At 43.4% G+C, this 24,634-nt stretch overlaps 1 protein-coding gene across 3 annotated transcripts; it reads left to right on the top strand.

Moving 5' to 3' along the window:
* The first annotated feature begins 508 nt into the window (after positions 1 to 508).
* LOC118399622 (collagen alpha-2(I) chain) lies at positions 509 to 24,541 on the top strand. Of its 3 annotated transcripts, XM_052472612.1 has the most exons (49): positions 509 to 703; positions 2,151 to 2,152; positions 4,462 to 4,497; positions 5,036 to 5,119; positions 5,802 to 5,858; positions 6,584 to 6,628; positions 7,491 to 7,544; positions 7,910 to 7,963; positions 8,148 to 8,201; positions 8,314 to 8,367; positions 8,918 to 8,971; positions 9,450 to 9,494; positions 9,898 to 9,996; positions 10,303 to 10,356; positions 10,846 to 10,944; positions 11,160 to 11,204; positions 11,709 to 11,807; positions 11,911 to 11,964; positions 12,073 to 12,180; positions 12,286 to 12,339; positions 12,488 to 12,586; positions 12,721 to 12,774; positions 12,996 to 13,094; positions 13,361 to 13,414; positions 15,079 to 15,132; positions 15,240 to 15,347; positions 15,613 to 15,657; positions 15,866 to 15,964; positions 16,307 to 16,414; positions 16,689 to 16,742; positions 16,857 to 16,910; positions 17,934 to 17,987; positions 18,118 to 18,171; positions 18,402 to 18,509; positions 18,628 to 18,681; positions 18,966 to 19,019; positions 19,117 to 19,278; positions 19,584 to 19,691; positions 19,993 to 20,100; positions 20,243 to 20,296; positions 20,533 to 20,640; positions 20,737 to 20,790; positions 20,953 to 21,060; positions 21,355 to 21,408; positions 21,524 to 21,631; positions 21,885 to 22,131; positions 22,459 to 22,643; positions 22,946 to 23,188; positions 23,483 to 24,541. In XM_052472612.1, the coding sequence occupies exons 1-49, from the start codon at positions 634 to 636 to the stop codon at positions 23,627 to 23,629; spliced, it is 4,059 nt and encodes a 1,352-aa protein (XP_052328572.1). In that variant the 5' UTR covers positions 509 to 633; the 3' UTR covers positions 23,630 to 24,541. The 3 variants fall into 3 exon arrangements, with proteins under 3 accessions (XP_052328572.1, XP_035651757.2, XP_052328571.1); XM_035795864.2 differs by lacking the exons at positions 509 to 703; positions 2,151 to 2,152; positions 18,628 to 18,681 and having other exon boundaries at positions 4,336 to 4,497; XM_052472611.1 differs by lacking the exons at positions 509 to 703; positions 2,151 to 2,152; positions 15,866 to 15,964; ... (2 more) ...; positions 16,857 to 16,910; positions 17,934 to 17,987 and having other exon boundaries at positions 4,336 to 4,497.
* The last annotated feature ends 93 nt before the right edge of the window (positions 24,542 to 24,634 follow it).

Genomic DNA, 24,634 nt, shown 5'->3' with positions numbered 1-24,634 from the left:
CTGCGTCCTCTCCCTGTATGGCATTTTATTATTTAAATCCGACCGACAGAGATGCAGGGCGCATTCCTGCGCGCACCGCACTGGACAGATTTGGCCGACGCGTCAGACCCGACCCGGGCAAAGCACAAGATGACAGTCGGATGGCCAACGTGCCCTCACCAAGCTCCGGCGTACTGAACTACCCCTTCTTTCTCGGCTACACGTCCAGTGTGATGAACCACCTTACAAAAAGTCTGAGAAAAAAAATGCAGGTCTTACTCCTTTTTAAACGTCTACATTGTCCACGTCCTCAAGAATGGATCTAATTAAAACGATGCACTCGTCATCATCGACGAAGCATTGCCAACGTTTCTGGGAGAAGGCTGGAGATGTAGGACCACATGACTTATTGGGGATGGGATGGGATGGGAGTCGTATAGGATTTCACTTCTCCTATTGGTCCGAGGGCTGACTGTTGACACGCAGACAAAGGAACCTCCTGCCATATAAATAGGACTGATTGGTCTGTATTATTCTAGCATCACGGCAGCAGGTTTCCAAGCTTGGAGTTACTCTAGTCACCACAACTGTATGCCTGCTTGAAGTAGTTAAACAGGGCACTGCAGCACAAGGAGTCTGCATGTCTGCTTAGACATGCTCAGCTTTGTGGATAACCGGATTCTGTTGCTGCTTGCAGTAACTTCATTTCTAGCATCATGCCAATGTAAGTTTGATATGTTTTTTTGTCTTTTACCGGGGATTTTTGTCCTGTTTTAAGAGTTCAGGAGGACCTTACAGCGCTTATGCTTGGCTTTTATATGGAACTTACTTGGAAATAACCAGCGGACCACTAAAAGTTATTTTGAGGGCTTCCCTCTGGCTGTATAAAACCGAACGGATCCTGGTCATTTCGGTGGATTCTTCATTCTTTTTCCGTGGATACAATTGATTAGTCAGAGAAACGCACTGATGAGAACGTTATCACAGGCTTGAAAGAATCGTTTAAAGTTGTTAATGTAGTGTCTTTGAATAGTTTTTAGAACAATGGAACTGCGAACATCTAGACTACAATTGGAATGTATATTTAAACTCCTAGGATGAAAAGTTTGGGGCGTTGTACATACTGTTCAGAGTCCAGGGAATAAACTTTTATTATAGGGAATTGAAACGTCGCCCCCTGGTGGTCAATTTAACAGCATCCCCTTTGGCATCAACCCTCCAAGATATATTTTCTATAGAAATACATATAGATCTTTACAAAAGTATAGATTTTCGATCCCAAAATTATTTTGACATATTCTTGAGTAACTTAGTGCAAGCTATGACCTATTTGTTAGGCCTTGTGAAAGAGACTGCCTTGTGTAGAGGTTTAGAGCTATTTCATTTAAATATAGTTAATATTAGTATTATAAGAATTAAGAGCATTATTTTCAAGTAAAACAAATGACATTTTCGTTGTATATACAAGTAATATAAGTTAAAACATTTTTTTCCGTGATGATATTCTTTTAAGTGTCCAAATGCGTTATCTAGTGGCCACATAAGGACATTACTACAACGCAGTATTTTAGAGGAGGTGCGATGCCAATCCATCAGCAGAGCAGGACCAAATGTAGAGGAACTGGTTGTTATGCCGCATCATAATGAGGACACCACTGAGGCCTAAACAGGAAACGCCTAGGTCATAACAAGCAACATAAGATGATAGTTCTTCAGAACCATTGACAATGTAATTTAGACTAAAATGTAGTAATTTAGACTCCTCAAAATCAAGTTGCTATACATCAGGGCTGCCCAACCCTCTTCCTGGAGATCTACTGCCCTGTAGGTTTTCAGTCCAATCATCTTCCTGGAGATCTACTGTCCTGTATGTTTTTAGTCCAACCCTCTTCCTGGAGATCTACTGTCCTGTGGGTTTTCAGTCCAAACCTAATTTAGCATCTCTGATTCAGCTAGTTAAGGTCTTGTTTAGCAGCTAATTAGTAGAATGTGTTAAATTAGGGTTGGACTGAAAACCCACAGGACTGTAGATCTCCAGGAAGATGGTTGGGCAGCCCTGCTATACAGAGTAGATAATAGGCAATGATGCAATACAAAAGCATAGGATAGCATATGATAGGATATAATTTACTTAGGTATACTATAGTGAATGCTGATCACTTAATTTCTAGCAGTACATTCATATACAGTACCTAATTACACAAGGTTTACTTGTGGTCTTCTCTCCATCACAAATAGATGTCCTTAGGGGATGCGGATACACAGGCCTTTGAAGCCTGTAAACACTTCTCACTGGCTGGCTGGCAAGTGTCTAAATGACACTGACATTTCCTTAGGGGATGCAGATACACAGGCCTTTGAAGCCTGTAAACACTTCTCACTGGCTGGTTGGCAAGTGTCTAAATGACACTGACATTTCCAGGCAGTGAGAAGTTGTCAACAATACATTATTATATTATTATTATTATTATTATTATTATTATTATTATTATTAAATATAATTCAGTCCTATTTGAATAGTTTTATTTTCCCTAAAGATGGATGCTGTTGAATTTTAGTAACTACTTCAGGCCTATATATGACCCAATGTTGTTGACAAAACTCTATTGAATATTGTAGAAGCTTGGCTGCATTTCTGTGGACAGTTACCTTTCACCTTTTATATGGTTTTGGTTGTTTTTGTCAGATTGCCGTTTAGAAGCTTATCATAACAACAGTTATTTTGCTATCTACAAAGGAAAATAAGGCATTTTGCATTAGACAAATGCGTCAAAATAAGAGAGAATTTAGACTGCTCCAGAAACTATTTTACTATGTTTGTTATCATGTTCTAACTGAGTATGTCCTTTCTCCTCCTCCTCCTCCTCCTCCTCGTTGAAACATCACAGCGGTTAGTACATGTGCATGATATTATCTATCAAAACAGCTTTTAGAAGAGATTTTACCTTTTTGCATCTTATCTGTTGGTTCCAAATTCCAGCTAATATTCGGTGAAAGTGGCCTCTGTCGACAATATGAGCGATCTCAACTATTGCGGAGTATTTCACTTCGATTTCTAGGCTGCCTCTGAAGAGGGTTATTTTTTCTTCATTTGCTGCCAATGAATAGTTGAGGCTCCTATTGGTCAGGGGTGGTGTCAGTGACCGTTAAAACTGCCAGTGCTGGTGGTGGTTTACCCATGGGGCCGCTGGGCACAACAGGCCCTTTAATAGGATCAGGAAGAGGTTTGAAAGCTAAAAATGGCCCATATTCAGTAAGTCTCTGAGAAGTGCTGATCTAGAATCAGTTTAGCACTTTAGATAATAATTAATACAATTACGTGGAAGGTAAGACCTGATCCTAGATAAGCACTCCTACTATGAGAAGCTTTTTTTAACACATCCCCTGGATTTGGTCTGTATTATATCAGATTTGTTTTTACAGTATAAAGGAAGTATTGCTTGTTTAAAATGGTCTGTTATAGTTGAGATTGCGACAAATTGCTCACCTGGATATTGTTTCGCAGCTCTATATTGGCATTCTGAGGCTTTAAAGGGGCAGTGTTTCTATGTGAATTGATTAAGATTGATTGATTTGCCTATACACCTGCATAGCCTACTGCCATGCAACATCAATCTGGATTTGGCATTAGATCACTGACCCAGCCCCATAGTGCACCTTTAAACATCTCTCTGCAATAGTGCTTAATATGATATTATATCTTTATGTGCTGTTATCTTTTTGATATAGTTATCTGCACAAGCATGTGACTTATAATATACACTTATGCATGCAATACTGTGTTATGACACTGGCAACTAATATGCTTTGTTGGAAAAAAAGAGTTGAGAAAAGTGAGGTACGGTTGATATAGCTTACACTTTGAATGACATAAGAAATGTAGGAAAGACTGAATAAATAAATCTTACATTTATTTATCATCTTTTCTATTTAGGGGGGACTCAAGGTGAGAACATGTTCTTATGTGTCATTTACTAGTATAGAAAAGTGTGGCATATCTAAACTTTGAGGCTCAGGATTACTCAAAGGTCAAAGGTCAAGTGAGAGGACAAGCATGTGTTAACATGCTTGTCCTCAAACTGTAAGGTCAAGTTTGTTTATGTACACATTATGACACATAGACTGCTATCTTCTAACGCTTGAAATCAATTAAAGGAAAAATCCACTCCAAAAATATATATATATATATATTTTCATTAATCCACTGTTGATACAGTCCCAAAATGTTTTACATGTCAGCAGTCAAGTTTTCAAGATATTGGGCTTTCAAAAAGCAAAGTGTCACTGGCCACATCATCATAATGATCAACATTGGATTAATGAAAAAAATACCAAAAGATAGTTTGAGTTGATTTTTCCTTTAATTAACATTGATGCAGTCTATTTGAGATTAGGGTCTGACCAGCTTTGCTAGAAGTACTGATATGCTTTTAACATTTTTATTTGAGTGGTTTGTCTGATTAAGATATTTTCCCACCACAGGGCCCAACGGGAGAGAAAGGACCTCGAGGTGACAGGGTAAGCAAAGAATCCAGCTGTCCCCTTTGGTGTTTAGATGTTGTTTAGATGTTGTATGTTAGGTGTCTGCAAGTTACTATGCTTGTTTAAATGTACATTTCTGAGAGGGCTACATGAGATACTTTGACCCCGTTGTGGCCACACCCCTTGATCACATGGCACAGAGGCCTACATCCTCGATGTTGACAACGATATTATTGGCTGTATTTTTACCCAGATATATTATGACATATGATTTTAAAATGGCTATAGATCAATTATACATCATTTTGTAAATTGTAGTCATTTTGAAATAATTTTGCTTATCTAATAATGGAGAATGTTTTCCCATTTTTCTATAGTGTACAATACAGCACTTCCAGCATGTTGCAGGACAGGGCAACATCACAACAGAAAACAAAAATAGAAAGTCATCATAAAAAACAGCAGAGAATGAAGGACATTTCCAGCGGAATTACAGCATGAATATGTATAGAATGTAAAGTATTTTAGCTGAAACATTTCTTTAAATAATAAGTTGTTTCTATCTCTCTCTCAGGGTCCCCAAGGCCGTAATGGAAGAGATGGTAAAGATGGACTCCCTGGCGTTGCCGGGCCCCCTGGTCCCCCTGGACTTGGAGGAGTAAGTTCAGCGATATCATTATGTCCCTCATTTTCTCACTCTAAAAACAAGCATGTTTTAGTCACACATGAAATGTCTGACAGTTCTGTAACAAATGTTTTCACTGGCTGGCAATTTTTTCCCCAAAAAATGGAGGACATTTGTAACTCTAAATGTGACCAACAGAACTCCTCTGTTTTGGTTTGTTACTGGGGCATGGCACTTGGTTCCTCTTTCAAATTAGCCATGGTAAAAGTGTTCAGTGTCCCTTGAATACTTACCTAGTACTCTCTAGGGATGAGTTCAATTGGGTGGTCTTGACCCCATGACCTCATATACCCTTATGACTTTATACCCTGTTGACCTAACAACCTTTGACTCCATGATGACCCCCTGACACTGTAAATCATAAACATGGCTTACACACACAAAGTGATTGGAGGTTCCAATGACCTTTTATTCTGAGAATTTCGTTTTAGACTAAAATGTAGTTTTAGACAAATTTTCAATACTGGGAAAGTTTGTCAATATTGTTCAGTATGGTTCATCATGGTTGACTCTAAGAACTACTACTCTGATGTCTCAGGACCCTCTGGGATTAACCAATGGAATTATGACTACTATACCATTATCTTTTGTCAAACATGGCTTTTATTAATTGTTCATTTCTGTGATAATGTGTGTCCCTGTTTTGTTTTGCCAGAACTTTGCTGCTCAGTTTGATGGAGGAAAAGGCAGCGACCCCGGACCTGGACCCATGGTGAGGCCCCCGAACACAAGAGAGAGAGACCCTGAATTAACCCCAAATTAAACCCTCACCCCTAACCAGTTGGCACACCCTGTAGGCCCTACCTACTTGGCACTGGCACTGGCACTGTCCCTGCTTAGGCCTTAGGCCATTATTCCCTTGTCACTAGTCCTTGCCTATCCCCTGACCCCTAGGCATTTGTATGGATCTGATAAGATGGATGTAAGCAAGCAATGTTGTGAAAATTCCACCTGGCCTATTGGAGGACAAGGTAGAGTTGTAACCGTGAAGCTGATAGCCTTTCATAATCTTATCAGTGCCTATGAAGTAGGCTTTCTTCTGGGATTCAGCCAGAAACTGCATTGTAGATCATGAGCTGTTACAAAACTGATCATGACCTCTTCATCGTCCAGCATATGACACCAAACCCTGGACATAACAGGTGCACTGCAGTTATTTCTTCATATATTTCTTAATCTGTTGTTGTTACCAATTCGGTAACCATTAATAATGTATTACCATTTTATTCTCTTAAAATGTTATCTCTCTTCTTCCCAAATCATTTTAGATTTAAATTTGGATAAGATGTCACACATTTCACACAGCCTTTTTTTTTCATTCCCCCTGCAGTGATTCATATCTGAATTGGACATCCATTTTGATTGAACAGTATTAAGATCATGTACAGTAACTTTACTTTGATCTGATTTCAATGTGCTTTGTCTTTCTCTCCTCAGGGTTTGATGGGATCTAGAGGGCCCAACGGACCTCCCGGATCCCCTGTAAGTAGTTCTCAAATGACACAAGGTGGTTTATTTTTCTCATATAAACTCAACATGAAGGCCAGGAGGTTTTCCTGACTCAGTGACCTGGCCAGGAAAAACTTACAGGCCCTAACTAGGACCCCCTACTATAGCCCCTAACTAGGACCCCCTACTATAGCCCCTAACTAGGACCCCCTACTATAGCCCCTAACTAGGACCCCCTACTATAGCCCCTAACTAGGACCCCCTACTATAGCCCCTAACTAGGACCCCCTACTATAGCCCCTAACTAGGACCCCCTACTATAGCCACTAACTAGGAACCCTAACTAGGACCCTACTATAGCCACTAATTAGGACCCCTACTATAGCCACTAACTAGGACCCTTACTATAGCCACTAACTAGGACCCTTACTATAGCCACTAACTAGGACCCTTACTATAGCCACTAACTAGGACCCTTACTATAGCCACTAACTAGGACCCTTACTATAGCCACTAACTAGGACCCTTACTATAGCCACTAACTAGGACCCTTACTATAGCCACTAAATAGGACCCTTACTATAGCCACTAAATAGGACCCTTACTATAGCCACTAACTAGGACCCTTACTATAGCCACTAACTAGGACGCCTACTATAGCCCCTAACTAGGACGCCTACTATAGCCCCTAACTAGGACCCTACTATAGCTCCTTACTAGGACCCCTACTATAGCTCCTAACTAGGACCCTACTATAGCCCCTAACTAGGGATCAGATCACATGTTCAGGATGGAATAAGTCCTGGTTTTACTCATAACACCTAACTGATCACATAGTAATAAAACAATGTCTAATTTGGATAAATCGACTCACTTGTCATTTTCCCATCAACAGGGACCCCAAGGATTCACAGGACACGCTGGAGAGCCTGGAGAGCCCGGACAGACTGTAAGATAACTCTCTCATGGAAACTGTAACCCACTGTAACATTCTCTCTATAACAGGTTGATCAGAGCTCAGCATATAACTCTATACATATCCCCTTACTCTCTCTCTCCTCTACCCCTTATCCCACATCTTCAACACTGTCTCATGTAGTATAGTTATAGTCCAACACATCCCCACCCAGTGATACCCCATAGTCAATTTGGACTAAACAGATATTAATTTCTCATACCTGTGCGTTAACCATTTAAACTCTACAGACACAGATGGAGCCATCTACACTATTACACAGAAAGGCAACCTAGAGCACTGAACACAGAATTTGACTATGACCTTAACCCTGACCTCTGACATCTCTCTCATCCAAGGGCTCCATTGGTGCTCGTGGACCTTCTGGATCCGCTGGCAAGCCCGGTGAGGATGTAAGTAAAACGTTAAAATTCTTGGTGTTATTTTGGTCTAACTGTTGGTTTAATAACTATCTACCTGTGGCACTACTTGCCTACTGGGGCAATTAGAGAATGTGGAAAATGCTACAGACACATGCTATCATGATAGTGGACCTACAGTATACACATCTAATGCAGCTTGTCTGTTCAATTCTAGGGTAACAACGGCAGACCTGGAAAGCCTGGTGACAGAGGTGGCCCTGGAACTCAGGTAAGGGCAATGTCCAGAGCTGACAGACTTTAACAAAATATACATTGACACTAAATATACATGAATCCATAAAGTGTTATCACTTAAAACCTCTTCTTTCCCTCCTCTGTAGGGTGCTCGTGGGTTCCCCGGAACTCCTGGACTTCCTGGAATGAAGGGACACAGAGTGAGTATTTACATAAACACCTGCCTGGCCCTGCCTCTCCTAACGACCTCCCAACAACCCTGTTATATAGTATCCCCGGTTACAGATAGAGATTACTTGTATAGAGCTGACATGATTCTCCATTCCACATGTCTGTTCTACGTAATACATTTGTATCTGGATGTTCTGTAATGTTGCACCCCACTGAATGTGACCCGGTCACACACTTCCCTTGTAGTACTCATCACAAATGACACCCTATTCCCCCCCACTGTGGCTCTGGTGAGATGCAGATATAGTCTATAGAAAAGACTAGTAATGATGGGAAATTAGGAGTTTTGTCCCATGAGAAGCTGAGCAAAAATGCATCCTACATCAAACAGAATACAATTGGCAGAGATCTCTAGATTAAACTCAAATTAATATTCCCTCACCAGATAATCAACATGAGAATCAATATGATCTGAACGATAAGGGGGTGGGGGAGATTATTTTTTTCCTGTTAATTGATTTTAGACTATAATAATTGTGTATTGTCTCAGGATGCTAACCTGTTCTCTTTGTGCTCCAGGGTTACAATGGTCTGGATGGACGCAAGGGAGAGTCTGGTTCAGGAGGTGCTAAGGTAATGTTGCAGCCACAGTACATCCTCCTCAATCACAACCTAATTGCTTTATCCCTGTCAAATCCCACAGATGGCACAGGAGGTGTAGCTTTCATCTTTGTAGGCCACAGATTAGGCCTGTTCCTGGACTTTAAAAAAACACTTTCAATGGAGAGATCCATTGTGCAAGCTTTTGACTTGACGTATAGGATTAACCTGGGTCCGGAAACCTACCCTGTAACACCTAAAAGTAAAGTGAATTTCACATACAGTAGCACATTTTAGTGCACGTTTAGTCACAATCCCGCTACATTGATAGCAGTTACTCAAATATCAGTGTTTGTTTTACCACTTGTTCACCATAGTACCTACATAAATCTCTGAGAATTACGTTTCTATTACAACCGTGTTTATCAATCTAGATATATCCAGTGTTCACACCATTTGTAACCTATGACCTCCTGTCATCTGAATACGTGTTCTCCTGCTTCTCCCATAGGGTGAGACAGGTGCCCATGGAGCTAACGGAAACCCCGGACCAGCTGTAAGTTCACACATTGTCACCCTTCTCTTTTTCATCATATTGTTCCCAAGAGGAAAATGTCAAAATTAGCATGTTGTCAGGTGCTAGCCCGAGCCATATGTATCACTAATAGAACATGTCACCTGCATAGCCGAGCCTGAAAGTACCTCACATTGATTCTTTACCCTTTTTGTCACGTGCAAAATACATTGCGTTCACATAGCTGATTGCAAAGGAAACAATGGAGATGAGTACTTGCTGTATCCTCTTCACTATCTACTGATCACCAATCACTATGTATTATCCTCGTTGGGAAATCAAATGTACAACCAGTAATATATCATCTACTATATACACGCACTTAAAAATAAATACACACTTGTACTCAACCATACTCTCTCTCTGCCTCTCTTCCCCACCTTAGGGTTCTCGTGGTCTGAATGGTGAGAGAGGCCGTGCCGGCCCTGCTGGCCCCGCTGGTGCCCGTGGTGCTGATGGAAGCACCGGACCCGCCGGCCCTGCTGTGAGTGCTACTTCTTCTTTGACCCCATAATCTCTGACCCCTTAACCTTATGGATAACCTAGGAGTGACCCCTCTGTAGAAGTTACTGTATCTGCCTAGTTAAATAAAAAAGATTACAAAAATCTTTAGGCCCAGATCTGATCTAGGATCAGCTTATCCCTCTCGTAATCCTAACCTAAATCATTACAGGTGGAAATGCTAAAACTGAAGTTAGATCGCACCGCTTCTAGGGGTAGCTTCATCTTACAACACTTTCTGTAACCCTTGACCTCTATTTCACTGTCATCTCTATTTCCTGTTTCCCAGGGTCCTCTTGGAGCAGCTGGCCCCCCTGGTTTCCCTGGAGCCCCTGGCCCCAAGGTGAGCGACGTCATCATGGTCATCTCCAAAGCATTTCTTCATGATCACAATCCTTAGTATATCATGGACATTATTAGTGTGGACACCAGAGAAGATTCCCAGTTCTGGGAACCGTAGAACCACATCTAAAGAGCTTCCTCAACACCCATCATGATTCTCTAATTGGTTATCACTATCCGATAATCTGATTGGTCTCTTTAGTTTAGACAGTAAATCAATCATGTTGACCAAACTAATGATTCCATACATAGTATTCCTATGTAGCTCAGTTGGTAGAGCATGGCGCTTGTAACGCCAGGGTAGTGGGTTCGATTCCCGGGACCACCTGTACGTAGAATGTATGCACACATGACTGTAAGTCGCTTTGGATAAAAGCGTCTGCTAAATGGCATATTATTATTATATTATTAAAACATCTATATAACATCATAAAACATTTTATTACCCATTTGAATGGATTGTGTGACTGTCAAAATGTTACTGTAACAGGGAGAGATCGGAGGTGCTGGAGCCAATGGCCCATCCGGACCTCAGGGAGGCAGAGGAGAGCCCGGTACTAATGGAGCCGTTGGCCCCGTCGGTCCCGTTGTAAGTATATACTACCAACAAACTACAACATTATCACAGTGTGAAATATGTCATATTGAAGAGGCTCTCTTGATGTTCTTGTTACCTGGTCCTGAAATACATACTGTAACTCTCTCTCCAATGGTCATATATATTTTCTATCATGTTGGTTGGTTTCTTGGCATCTCTACACACTTGTGTGTAACACTCTCTCTTTCCTTTTCCTCTCCTTTTAGGGTAACCCTGGTAACAATGGTATCAACGGCGCCAAGGGAGCTGCTGTAAGTATTCTGGCCATAGTTGCATTGTGGTTAGACTAGATTGACAGTCCAAAGGTCATTTAGGGTGAGACAAAGGTCAAGATGTAGAATCTTGTTCACTTGAGCCTTGGACTCATATAGGCATGATATGAGTTATGATTGAAGCACAGCAGTTGACTTATCAGCAAATAGCACACTCAAATAGCACACTCAAATGGCACACTCAAATAGCATCAACAATGAATCGCTTTAGCTTTAGAATTCATGAAAGGACAGAAATTAATTCAGTTGTTCCCACATTACATATAAGTGATATACTAGCCATAAGGTAACTGTTCTAGTGACACCATTGGATATTGGGTGATTAGGTAATGTGATTAGGTAATGTGATTAGATCATGTGGTTGTATAATGTGATTGGGTACGATTATGGTAATGTGATTAGGTAATGTTATGATCATGTTAATGCAGTAGGTACTTCAGCTGTCTTCTTACTCACCACTCTTCCATCCTATGTGTGTTCTAGGGTCTCCCCGGTGTTGCTGGAGCCCCTGGTTTCCCCGGCCCAAGAGGAGGTCCCGGCCCCCAGGGCCCTCAAGGATCCACTGGAGCTAGAGGCCTTGGTGTGAGTACCGCTGGACCTAAAAAGCAGTTGAACAACACTTTACTAACACAATCTGTATGAATATTGAGATATTGATCATGTATCTGTGTCTCTTTGACTGCAGGGTGACCCTGGACCCTCTGGACAAAAAGGAGATTCTGGTGCTAAGGGAGAGCCTGTGAGTATCCATACTACTGCTGTTATGCAGTATAGGTATGCTTTAGCATTATGTCAGTACATGGTGTGTGTTTGTGGCAGTCTTTAATGTCTCTGCTTTCTCCTTCAGGGTCACTCTGGTGTCCAGGGTGCCGCTGGTCCCGCTGGTGAGGAGGGCAAGAGAGGCTCAACTGGCGAGGTTGGTGCCACCGGGCCCGCTGGTCTGCGTGGAGCTAGAGTGAGTATATCATACCAGACCCAGTGTGGGGGTACAGTCTTGGTGTATTGCTATACGGTGCAGGTGAGTGGTTATGGTTGACTCATGTCTGTTTGTGTCTCATAGGGAGGTGCTGGAACTCGTGGTCTGCCTGGTCTGGAGGGAAGAGGTGGTCCCATTGTAAGTTTCCCAAAATATTGTGTTTAATAAATATTATTAACATTGATGAAAGTTGTTCAAATGCAGGAAGAAAATAGTGAATTTTACCTTGTAATATAGTGACTGTTCTGTACTCATGGGTTCCTCTTCCTCCTCCCCTCTCTGCCAGGGTATGCCCGGAGCTCGTGGAGCCACCGGCCCTGCTGGTATCCGTGGAGCCCCTGGTGATGCCGGTCGTGCTGGCGAGTCTGGTCTGACTGGAGCCAGAGTAAGTGTCACACACCTGTCAATCATGTTTCAATAAGATGTGTAATGGATTCTCTTCTCTAATCTCTGAACCAAATATAGCATGTGATCTCTATCTGTGATGCTAAATGACTAACAAGTACTGTCTGTTAATAGGGCCTGCCCGGAAACTCTGGACAGGGTGGACCCCCAGGCAAGGAAGGCCCATCTGTAAGTAATTAAACACATCTCCAGTATTCATCCTTTCAAATACTGTATATCCTAAAATATTAGAATACAATGAAATTGCTGGTCATGATAATGAATTGGTTCTAAGCACTTACGTGGTATTGGTGGTATGGTTACAGTAACCCACCCCATCCACCGATGTTAAAACCCACCTAGTGATAGTGTGCCATATCTGATCCCCGTTGGTTGGTGTCCTATTCTAGGGTGCTGCTGGTCTGGACGGACGCACTGGTCCCCCCGGCCCAACTGGACCCAGAGGCCAGCCCGGTAACATCGGATTCCCCGGCCCCAAGGGACCTGGAGTAAGTAGAACCAGGAAGTTGATCTACTAGCGTGAGATTGGACTGTGAGAGACAGCTGGGTTGTTGATGCACTTCGATATGGGCAAAATAGGATCAAATTAATAAACAGGAAGTGATATGGATCGCAGAATAGGATCAAAAGAATAAACAGGAAGTGAAATTGAAGGACAGAATATGGACAGAATATGCTCGTATATTCTGTCAACCAACATGAAACGATGATCATCTGACGTTTCCATGGTCTCTTCTTCATTCTTGCCCTCCAGGGTGAGGCTGGCAAGGGTGGTGATAAGGGACCAACTGGTGCAACTGGTCTGAGAGTAAGTACCCCCGCATCAGACAACATTCATTACATTATCAACTCTCTACTGGTCTGAGAGTAAATATCCCCGCATCAGACAACATTCATTACATTATCAACTCTCTACTGGTCTGAGAGTAAGTACCCCCGCATCAGACAACATTCATTACATTATCAACTCTCTACTGGTCTGAGAGTAAGTACCCCGCATCAGACAACATTCATTACATTATCAACTCTCTACTGGTCTGAGAGTAAGTACCCCGCATCAGACAACATTCACTACATTATCAACTCTCTACTGGTCTGAGAGTAAGTACCCCGCATCAGACAACATTCATTACATTATCAACTCTCTACTGGTCTGAGAGTAAGTACCCCGCATCAGACAACATTCACTACATTATCAACTCTACTGGTCTGAGAGTAAGTACCCCGCATCAGACAACATTCACTACATTATCAACTCTACTGGTCTGAGAGTAAGTACCCCGCATCAGACAACATTCATTACATTATCAACTCTCAACTGGTCTGAGAGTAAGTACCCCGCATCAGACAACATTCACTACATTATCAACTCTCTACTGGTCTGAGAGTAAGTACCCCGCATCAGACAACATTCATTACATTATCAACTCTACTGGTCTGAGAGTAAGTATCCCCCGCATCAGACAACATTCATTACATTATCAACTCTCTACTGGTCTGAGAGTAAGTACCCCCGCATCAGACAACATTCATTACATTATCAACTCTCTACTGGTCTGAGAGTAAGTACCCCCGCATCAGACAACATTCATTACATTATCAACTCTCTACTGGTCTGAGAGTAAGTACCCCCGCATCAGACAACATTCATTACATTATCAACTCTCTACTGGTCTGAGAGTAAGTACCCCCGCATCAGACAACATTCATTACATTATCAACTCTCTACTGGTCTGAGAGTAAGTACCCCCGCATCAGACAACATTCATTACATTATCAACTCTCTACTGGTCTGAGAGTAAATACCCCCGCATCAGACAACATTCATTACATTATCAACTCTCTACTGGTCTGAGAGTAAGTACCCCCGCATCAGAACATTCACTACATTATCAACTCTCTACTGGTCTGAGAGTAAGTACCCCCGCATCAGACAACATTCATTACATTATCAACTCTCTACTGGTCTGAGAGTAAGTACCCCCGCATCAGACAACATTCACTACATTATCAACTCTACTGGTCTGAGAGTAAGTACCCCCGCATCAGACAACATTCATTACATTATCAACTCTCTACTGGTCTGAGAGTAAGTACCCCCGCATCAGACAACATTCATTACATTATCAACTCTCTACTGGTCTGAGAGTAAGTACCCCCGCATCAGACAACATTCATTACATTATCAACTCTCTACTGGTCTGAGAGTAAGTACCCCCGCATCAGACAACAGTCATTACATTATCAACTCTCTACTGTTAAAGGCATTCAATTACTACTATGGTAGCCATCTCTCAAATTAGCGGTTGGTAAAGCTAAGTATCCTAAGTATTACTTACTCTACATCTATAGTCATTTATTACAAAAGAGTTGTGTTTCCTCAATGAACTTTGACTGAACTACCATGTATCATAGATCATTCACCTGCTGCCAATGTCAGTGTTTCACCTAGCTCTCACTGTCTCTACTTAGGGCGGCCCAGGTGCTGATGGTAACAATGGAGCCCCCGGCCCAGCTGGAGTCGTTGTAAGTAGTCTACACTCTTTCCTCTAAATACACAGTAAGAACGAGAATCTAATCTTACAGTGAATTGCATTTGATTTTATTGAACTTGATTCTCTCCTCTTCTACAGGGTAACGCTGGTGAGAAGGGAGAGCAGGGACCCTCTGGTGCACCAGGTTTCCAGGGTCTGCCCGGCCCCGCTGGACCTGCTGGAGAGGCTGGCAAACCTGGCAACCAAGTGAGCAACTAAACCTAGAACCTGTGATCTGTAACACAAACCCACTGTACATCCACAAACACATAAACACTTCCACAAACCTACATCCACAAAGCCATAACAAAGTTCAAACAAATACATTTACCCTGTAACACAAACTTAACAGCAAATTTTAGTTGATAGAAATGTTACCTCCTTTTCCCTCCGTTTCAGTATATTCTCTTTATTCGAATAGTATTCTTACTATGTAATATCTTGCACTAACAAAGCATTCATTTCTCAACAGGGTATGCACGGAGACCAGGGACTCCCCGGACCCGCTGGCGTCAAGGTATGTCCACTCATGAATACCTCTCACAGACCACTAACTATGATCTTCTGACAGCTGGTCAACCATACACCTGTTGCCATGCACATGATCCTGTTCACTCATTTACATCTTTATATACATCTCACACCCACACACCTGTAGTGTATACATACTGTGATGTGCCCATGGCAGATGCTGACAGCCACCCTCTCTCTCTGTCTGTTCCTAGGGAGAGCGTGGAAACTCTGGTCCTGCTGGCTCTGCTGGATCTCAGGGTGCCATCGGTGCTCGTGGACCTGCTGGAACTCCAGGCCCCGATGGTGGCAAGGTGATCCCAGCTCCATGAAGGGCTTAGAACCATATTACTGTTGTAAATAGGGCAAGGTGATCCCAGCTCTATGAAGGGCTTAGAACCATATTACTGTTGTAAACAATGCCCAGAGTTTTTCCTGGTCATGTTATGTGGTCTGTAATATCTTCTGGCCCTACAATAGATCTGGTAGTACCAATGTATGGTTTTGATGAAGACTCAACCCGATTCTGTATGAGAAATACACCACTGTTCTTTTAAGCACTGCAGTCAGATGAAGCTCCTAACCACTCATGGTCTTGCTCCATGAGATGGATAGCTGATAGGTGGAACCATTCTTCACCAATGTCTGTGTTTCAGGGAGAGCCTGGTTCTGTCGGCATTGCTGGCGGCCCTGGACACCAAGGCCCCGGTGGCATGCCCGGTGAGCGCGGTGCCGGTGGTACTCCTGGACCCAAGGGTGAGAAGGTAAGTCCCCCAGAATATGCTGCAAGTAAACATATTTAAAAAAGTAAAATTTCACAAGACAAAAGTTGAATAAGAGCTGTAATAGATGTCAATGATCATTTCTGATTTGAAATGCAGCGCTTCATAGTTATTTTACAATACAAACATTGGGAGAATTTGACATTCTTCGCCTTAATGCAGCATCTTCTCTGATAGATCTTGACTAAAAACAATAATATATAATGGTTATTTTAAACGAGTGACTAACATGTGTTTTCCCATCTTTCGAATCTAGGGTGAGGGTGGACACAGAGGACTTGAGGGTAACATGGGAAGAGATGGAGCCCGTGTAAGTTCCTCTCTCATCTCATTAGGTCAATTTCAGAGTGAAAACAACATCCAATACATTGTTATTCTGTCTCTATTGTGTTTTAGTCTGACTTTGTGCCTTGTCTCTTTCTAGGGTGCCGCCGGACCAAGTGGACCCCCTGGACCTTCCGGTGCTAATGGTGAAAAGGTACACAGCCTGAATATCGTCTCCCTTAGTCCTCAACACATGAAAGGATAGCAAAGGATGAAAGAAACACATTGGTTCAGATGATGAGAAATATTGTGGGGCTCACTTAGGGAAGATTTGTCAACGATTATGCACATCCAAGATGGAGTACCGTTCACTCACCTACAGAGCAGGAATAGCAAGGCTTCTTCAAGGCTCTTTGGCTCTTCACAATTGATCAAGATATGGAATGGACTATATTGCTGAGTATGGTCATTCTGAATATTTGGACAACAACAAAGGCCTCTAGTCCAGACCAGAGAGAAGAACTTGTTGCGCCCCATCTGCCACGGTCCGTGCAACCCGGGATCCTTGGAGTGTCCCTACCCCATTGAAGTGGAAATGATATACAGCTGGAATTTGAAATGGTTAAGGTAATGGTTAAGTTAGGAGTTTGGGTTAGAGTTTAGGGTATGGATGTCCCAAGGATTCCAGATAGCACTGACCCACCTGCCACAGCTTCTGAATCTAGAACCTCAACGTTGCCATTTGCTGGACAGTTTTCAGTAGCACACTGCCAAGGTCCAAACAGCTGATGTCCTCTTCAAATGATGGAAACCTGTGTCACGGTCAGGAGGTTGCACCATAGCGCCAATATATTGTTTTACGATTTGCATCAGAAAACAAAACATAACATTTCTGATTGAAAAAGTACCTCCCTGTTTCAAAAACGTTTTCCTCTGTGCTGTGCCTACTGGACATGCCCCTGGAAGACACAACACTGCCTGGACACCTACTCTATTATACACCATCACACTTCAAATTCATCTGCCAGGATATGGCAACTCATTGTTTTGGAAACAAATGGTAGTTAATACGCTTCAGCTTGAATACTGGACATCCTGTGGAACTTGAAAGGCTAGGGTTCATTGATCAGTTATGCAGACCATGGAGAAATGTTCTACATCTGAGCTTCCAAGCTGATTCTTTTCAGATTTTTGAGTTGATTCAGCATTTACATTCTCCATCTTTGCTCTCTTTCAGGGTGAGTCTGGCTCCTTCGGCCCTGCCGGACCTGCTGGTCTTCGTGGACCCAGCGTAAGTACCTACAACTACTTATATAACACATTATCACACTTCAAAGGAATTAAGGACTAGCATGATCTACTATTCAGAATGCCTTCCCAAAAACACCAGTCAACCCTATCATGTTCCTGCTCTGTTTTAGGGAGAGCGTGGAGAGGGTGGACCTGCCGGACCTCCTGGCTTTGCCGGGCCCCCTGTAAGTACTGCTTCAGTTGATACTCTGAAACCACACATAAACATGTCCCATGTATGCATCAGAATATAGTGATTTTCTTTAACATGGAGCCGTATACCCTCAAACATGTGTTCAATTTTATGTACGCGTGCCAACACACACACACACACACACACTACCTTGTGTTGCTTGTGTGTGTTGCTTGTGTTGCCCTTGTTATGTTCTGACCTGTGTCTTTGTGTTCCATGCAGGGTTCTGATGGTCAGTCTGGACCTAGAGGAGAGAAAGGACCCGCTGGTGGAAAGGGAGATGTCGGCCCCGCCGGCCCTTCTGGACCTGCTGGCCAATCTGGACCTTCTGTAAGTCTCACTCAGAAATGCTATCTTCAACGGGAATCAACTATATCCATTCACACAGACATCATGTACTGTAAATCCTCACTGGGAATGATATAATTTACTGACTTTTCTTGTCTAGGGTGCTAGTGGACCCGCTGGCCCCCCTGGTGGTCGTGGTGATGCTGGACCTTCTGTAAGTACTGTCACTGATATCACACACACACGACACCACAGGTGGCTGCTGAGGGGAGGACGGCTCATAATAATGTCTGGAATGGAGTCAATGGAATGAACCACATGGAAACCATTTGTTTTATGTGTTTCATACCATTCCAATGACTTCGTTCCTGCCATTACTATGAGCTCATCCTCCCCAATTAAGGTGCCACTAGCCGCCTGTGAACGACACCCCATCTCTCTGTGACCCAGTGACCTTGGCTGCTTTCTACCTTTGACCTCTGTGTTCTTTCTCTTCAGGGTCTGACTGGTTTCCCTGGTGCTGCCGGTAGAGTTGGAGGCCCCGGTCCCGCTGTAAGTACACACATGCACACACACACACACACACACACACACCTCTCACTTTTTTCCCCTCAATAACCACTTATTCCGTCCTCTTCCCTACACACAGGGTATTTCTGGGCCCCCTGGCTCCGCCGGTCCCGCTGGTAAGGATGGTCCTCGTGGTCTCCGTGGTGATTCTGGTCCCGCGGGACCTCAGGGAGAGCATGGACAAATTGGACCCTCTGGTATCGCTGGAGACAAGGGACCCACTGGCGAGAGCGGTCCTCCCGTAAGTCTTCATAGCTCCCATTGAGGCTTCTTCTCAAGAATGGATGAGATTTATGTCATGCCTTTCACTAGCCTGGTCCCAGATCTGTTTGTGCTGTTTTGCAATGAGACCATAGGAGTTGGCAAAACAGCACAGAACAGATCTGGGACCAGGCTAGCTTTTCATTTGGTCTCAAGGCATTTTACATTGTTTGGGCTGCGTAACAAAACACCCCCATTCACCACTAATGGTGATAGGGGGAAGTGATAGTGTTTCTTTCTCTGCTTTTCTCCACTCTCACCTCCTGATCTTCTGTCCCTGTTCAGGGTGCTCCTGGTACCGCTGGACCCCAAGGTGTGCTCGGACCCTCTGGCTTCGTTGGTCTGCCTGGTTCCCGTGGTGACAAGGGTCTTCCTGGTGGTCCTGGTGCTGTGGTGAGAACATCACACCTTCTGTTATTTCAAAATATTATTCAAACTGCCTTAGCAGACACATCCAACTGCAGAACATAAAAAAGCTCTGGAAAATGTGCTATTTGGCATATAATATTGGAATGATCAAAAATGGGCTAAATCACACTTCTTGAAAATGACAGGCTATTCCAGACTAGTGCAGCCCATACAACCATATCAGTCTGCGTTGCAATCCATTGATGAGTTATGGATACAGTACATTGACTGTTACTATGGTATGTGTTTGTACTGTGTTGATCCTGTGATACTGTGTGCCATTCAGGGTGAGCCTGGTAGACTTGGCCCTGCTGGTGCCTCTGGACCCCGTGGTCCCGCTGGTAACATTGGCATGCCCGGTATGACTGGTACTCAGGGAGAGGCTGGACGTGAGGTAAGGATTGATTGATTGATTCATTGATTTGTTAAACAAGTACTTAGAGCCTGTAAGTAAACATATGGCTCAAAATCGAAATTACAGTTCACATGCAGTTCACATGGCAGCGCAATTAACATGCTATTTTGTCACCCCACAGGGTAGCCCTGGCAACGATGGACCTCCTGGCCGTCCCGGAACTGCTGGCTTCAAGGTACACTCCTCTCTCATGTGTGGTATAGGGTGAAGTTGCCCCTAGACCCTGATTTGGGGGTCAGTTTTGCATTTTCCCCACTAATGGTTAAGGTTAGGATTGGGAGAGGGGAAGCTGATTCCATTTTACAGGTTACAGATTCCATTTTACATCACAGGAACATGAAACATTCATATGAACGGACCTTCATATCAGTTGAAACAATATCTTGAACTTTCAACTTTGCCCCCTTGCAGGGTGACCGTGGTGAGCCTGGTTCTCCTGGAGCCCTTGGAAGCTCTGGTCAACCCGGACCTAACGGACCCTCCGGCGCCGTCGGCAGACCTGGAAACCGTGGAGAGTCTGTAAGTTCATATTCACATAAAACAGACAACTTCTCCACTACACAAAGGTACTGTTATCATGGTTCCATCTCTTAATCTTCTTCTCTCCCTCTCTAGGGCCCAACTGGAAATGGTGGTCCCGTCGGTGCTGCTGGTGCCCGTGGTGCCCCCGTGAGTACCTTATCCAACCTCATCTTGACTCGGACAGCTGAGTTAAGACTTGTCTAATCATTTTAACTATCATAATACATTGCTGAAGCCTAATTGTGCCTATACTGTAGGTCGATATGAAATAACGCATGTCTGTTATGGTTCTGTCTCCTTGTGTTGTAGGGCCCCGCTGGTCCCCGTGGAGAGAAGGGTGGGGCTGGAGAGAAAGGAGACAGAGGCATGAAGGGTCTGCGTGGACATGGTGGTCTCCAGGGAATGCCCGGACCAAACGTAAGTCATGATGACTGCTCTGACCCTCCTGTCTATCATCCATCCATCCATCCATCCATCCATCCAACATAATCTAATCTAATCTCATATCCGGAAATAGCCCATATCCCCAAGTTTGTATCACCTCCATTTCATTTTATTTCCAGGTCACGTAAAAATCTGAATAATTTACTGTATGACAATGTTCTTGTGCTGTAGCTACCCCTGAGGTCTACTATCTTACCATATCCCACCCCTGCAGTATTCTGTAGCTACCCCTAAGGTCTCTAATCTAACCATATCTCTCCCCTCCAGGGACCATCTGGTGAGACTGGCTCTGCTGGTATCACTGGACCTGCTGGACCCAGAGTAAGTAACCTGTGCTATCCACATCAAACTCCCTCCATTGTATCTTCCTCCAACTAGACAGATAAAAGGCATGTATTGACAACTATCCTTGTCATCTCCCTCTGCTTGTTTCTAGGGCCCTGCCGGACCCCATGGTCCCCCTGGTAAGGATGGTAGAGCTGGAGGTCATGGTGCTATCGGACCTGTTGGACACCGTGGTTCCCCTGGACATCTCGGACCTGCTGTGAGTATATCTAGTACTCACACCTGCCTCAGTCAGTCAGTCAGCCAGTCAGATAAAAGCCACAGTATGGCTGACAAAGAGGGATGATCTAATAAGCTCTGTGTGAAGGCAGATACTAGCTGTTCACATCCAAACGCATAATGTATCTAGGCTAACATGTAATTAGCTTAAACATAACTTCACAAATACAAGTTACACTTGTAGTGACCTTTGACCAAGGTTGAGGTTGTTAACTCTCTTCTCTCGCCCACAGGGTCCCCCCGGCTCTCCTGGTCTTCCCGGACCCGCAGGTCCTGCTGGTGGTGGATACGACCAGTCTGGTGGATACGATGAGTACAGAGCCGACCAGCCCTCTCTCAGGGCCAAGGACTACGAGGTGGACGCCACCATCAAGTCCCTAAACTCCCAGATCGAGAACCTGCTCACCCCCGAGGGTTCCAAGAAGAACCCCGCCCGTACCTGCAGAGACATCAAACTCAGCCACCCTGAATGGAGCAGTGGTGAGTTGGTACCACAGACACAGCTCTGTCTATCTCTTTATTGATTGGTTGACTCACTGAGGTGCCTTAGAACCATCATACTCTTTTAACCAATACAATATCTACATCCTTTGAGTCTCAACAACTTTCCACCTCTTTATCTATCACTCTACATTTCACTACCAATACTGTCCTTGAGCGATCAAACTCATAAAATATACAGTATCATGTCGAACCTGAAACTTAAACAACACCTAAACAAAGTAAAACCCCAGTGAAGTATTAATAATAGTGTTATTAGTATTATCAGTGCTAATCAATGTGTCTCGTTCTTGTCCTCCCCTGCAGGTTTCTACTGGATCGACCCCAACCAGGGCTGCATCGCTGACGCCATCAAGGCCCACTGCGACTTCTCCACCGGACACACCTGCATCCACCCTCACCCAGAGAGCATCGCCCGCAAGAACTGGTACAGGAGCTCTGAGAACAAGAAGCACGTCTGGTTCGGAGAGACTATTAACGGTGGTACTGAGGTGAGCAGACTGAACCTGTACTGATTCTAATGACAAGAGCGGACAGTTTGAACATCAGGAAGACACATTGATTTGATTGGCACACCAGTCTGATTTGAGGCATGTTTTACTAGTATAGTATTGAACCATATGTTTGGCTTACATTAATATCCACTACCCTTAACATGATTGAATTGGTTCCATTTTAAGGAGATCATCAGACATCGATCTATATGCTTCTTCATCAAGGTTTTTTTTTCTAAATGCTTGAGTCTATATCTTGACACTGATCCTGTCTTAATTCCTCCTATGTTGTTTCACAGTTTGCGTACAATGACGAGACCCTGAGCCCCCAGAGCATGGCCACTCAGCTGGCCTTCATGCGTCTCCTGGCCAACCAGGCCACCCAGAACATCACGTACCACTGCAAGAACAGCGTGGCGTACATGGACGGCGAGAACGGCAACCTGAAGAAGGCCGTGCTCCTGCAGGGCTCCAACGACGTGGAGCTGAGTGCCGAGGGCAACAGCCGCTTCACTTTCAACGTTCTGGAGGACGGGTGCACTGTAAGTCCCCTTTTCATTTCCACCGCAATGTCTGGATAATAGCTTTGTTCGTTCTCTCTGTGCTCACTCACACAAATAGATGCAGTGCATGGTGGAAGGGTTCAACTCAGGCTCAGGGTAGTTTTCTGTAACTTATTGGTTAGTGAAAGAATTTGGGAATCTGACTATTTAAAGTATCATGGGCTACTGTAGGGTATTATTGTAAGTGAAGCATTTGTATGTTTTCACGATTTGATATACTGAGTGGGTGCACTATTCTGATACATGGTTTCTCCTTTCATCCTACCTCTGCAGAGACACACTGGCCAGTGGAGCAAGACAGTCATTGAATACAGAACAAATAAACCATCTCGCCTGCCCATCCTCGACATTGCACCTTTGGACATTGGTGGAGCTGATCAAGAGTTTGGTTTGGACATTGGCCCAGTCTGTTTCAAATAAATGGACTTATGATAAATTAAAAAAAGAGAGAAAGAAAAAAAGAATCTTTGCCCTTCTTTCTGTGTTGTTTTTATACTGAATGCTGATTTTCCACTGCGCATCCACTTGCTTAAACTGGGCTCTATCGGAGAGGACCAATGGACTGAACGGAGCTTTGTGCAATGCAAATTAATACAGCAGCCCAAAGAGACGCGGGAAAACACCATGTTGTGGGACATGTCATCATTTTGTAAAAAATAAAAGAAGTGTAATAAAAACGCTGAACGTATGCATCACTTTGTGGTCTTTGTATATCTTCCAATGAGGAGGTTTAAAACCACAAAAATATTACAAAAAAAGGTTGAAGCTACCTCATGCCTGTTTTTTTTTTTTTTTTTTTTTTAATATTGAGAACCTGTCTGATCCACAACCTAGAAGTTACGAGTTCTACGGCTTCAAGCTCCGTCCTGTATCAAAGGTGCTGAATTACTTGAAGCAGAGACCTATGGTGCTAAACATCCAGCTGTGTAGGAGCAGGAAACCACTCTCATTCTTACTGTGTTTCTTTGTATTGACTAAGTCTTGCACAGGTCCCCCCTGATTAACCCCATTTTAAGCAGGTGCAATTTCCTAAGTCTGGTCTGATGTTTGTCTGGTTTTGACCGTTTAAAAAAAAAGCATTTTTTTGTTCATTTTTGTCTCGAAGTTTTGAATTGTTTTTGTTCAGCCATTTTTCTCCTTCAATTCCCCCTTCAATGCAGTGTTCATGCTGACAGCACATTATTTCATCCATTTTGAATGGATTTTAGGCGGCCTCTCTCTCTCAAAAGAAAAAAACCACAAAGTTTATTGTACCTATTTTGTATATGTGAGATGTTTAAATCGATTGTGAAAAGTTCTGAAATAAAGCATGTCTAGTGTTCCCAAACACCATTCAATGACTAGTGCTTTTATGTTTTATAATGATAATATCATTCAATGACTAGTGCTATAATGATAATATCATTAAATGATGTTGGCGTTGAA

The sequence above is a fragment of the Oncorhynchus keta genome, chromosome 20 (assembly GCF_023373465.1).
Source record: "Oncorhynchus keta strain PuntledgeMale-10-30-2019 chromosome 20, Oket_V2, whole genome shotgun sequence".
Classification (NCBI taxonomy): Eukaryota; Metazoa; Chordata; class Actinopteri; order Salmoniformes; family Salmonidae; genus Oncorhynchus; species Oncorhynchus keta.
Note: the sequence above shows the minus strand (reverse complement) of the source record. Positions and strands in the feature narration are given on the sequence as shown.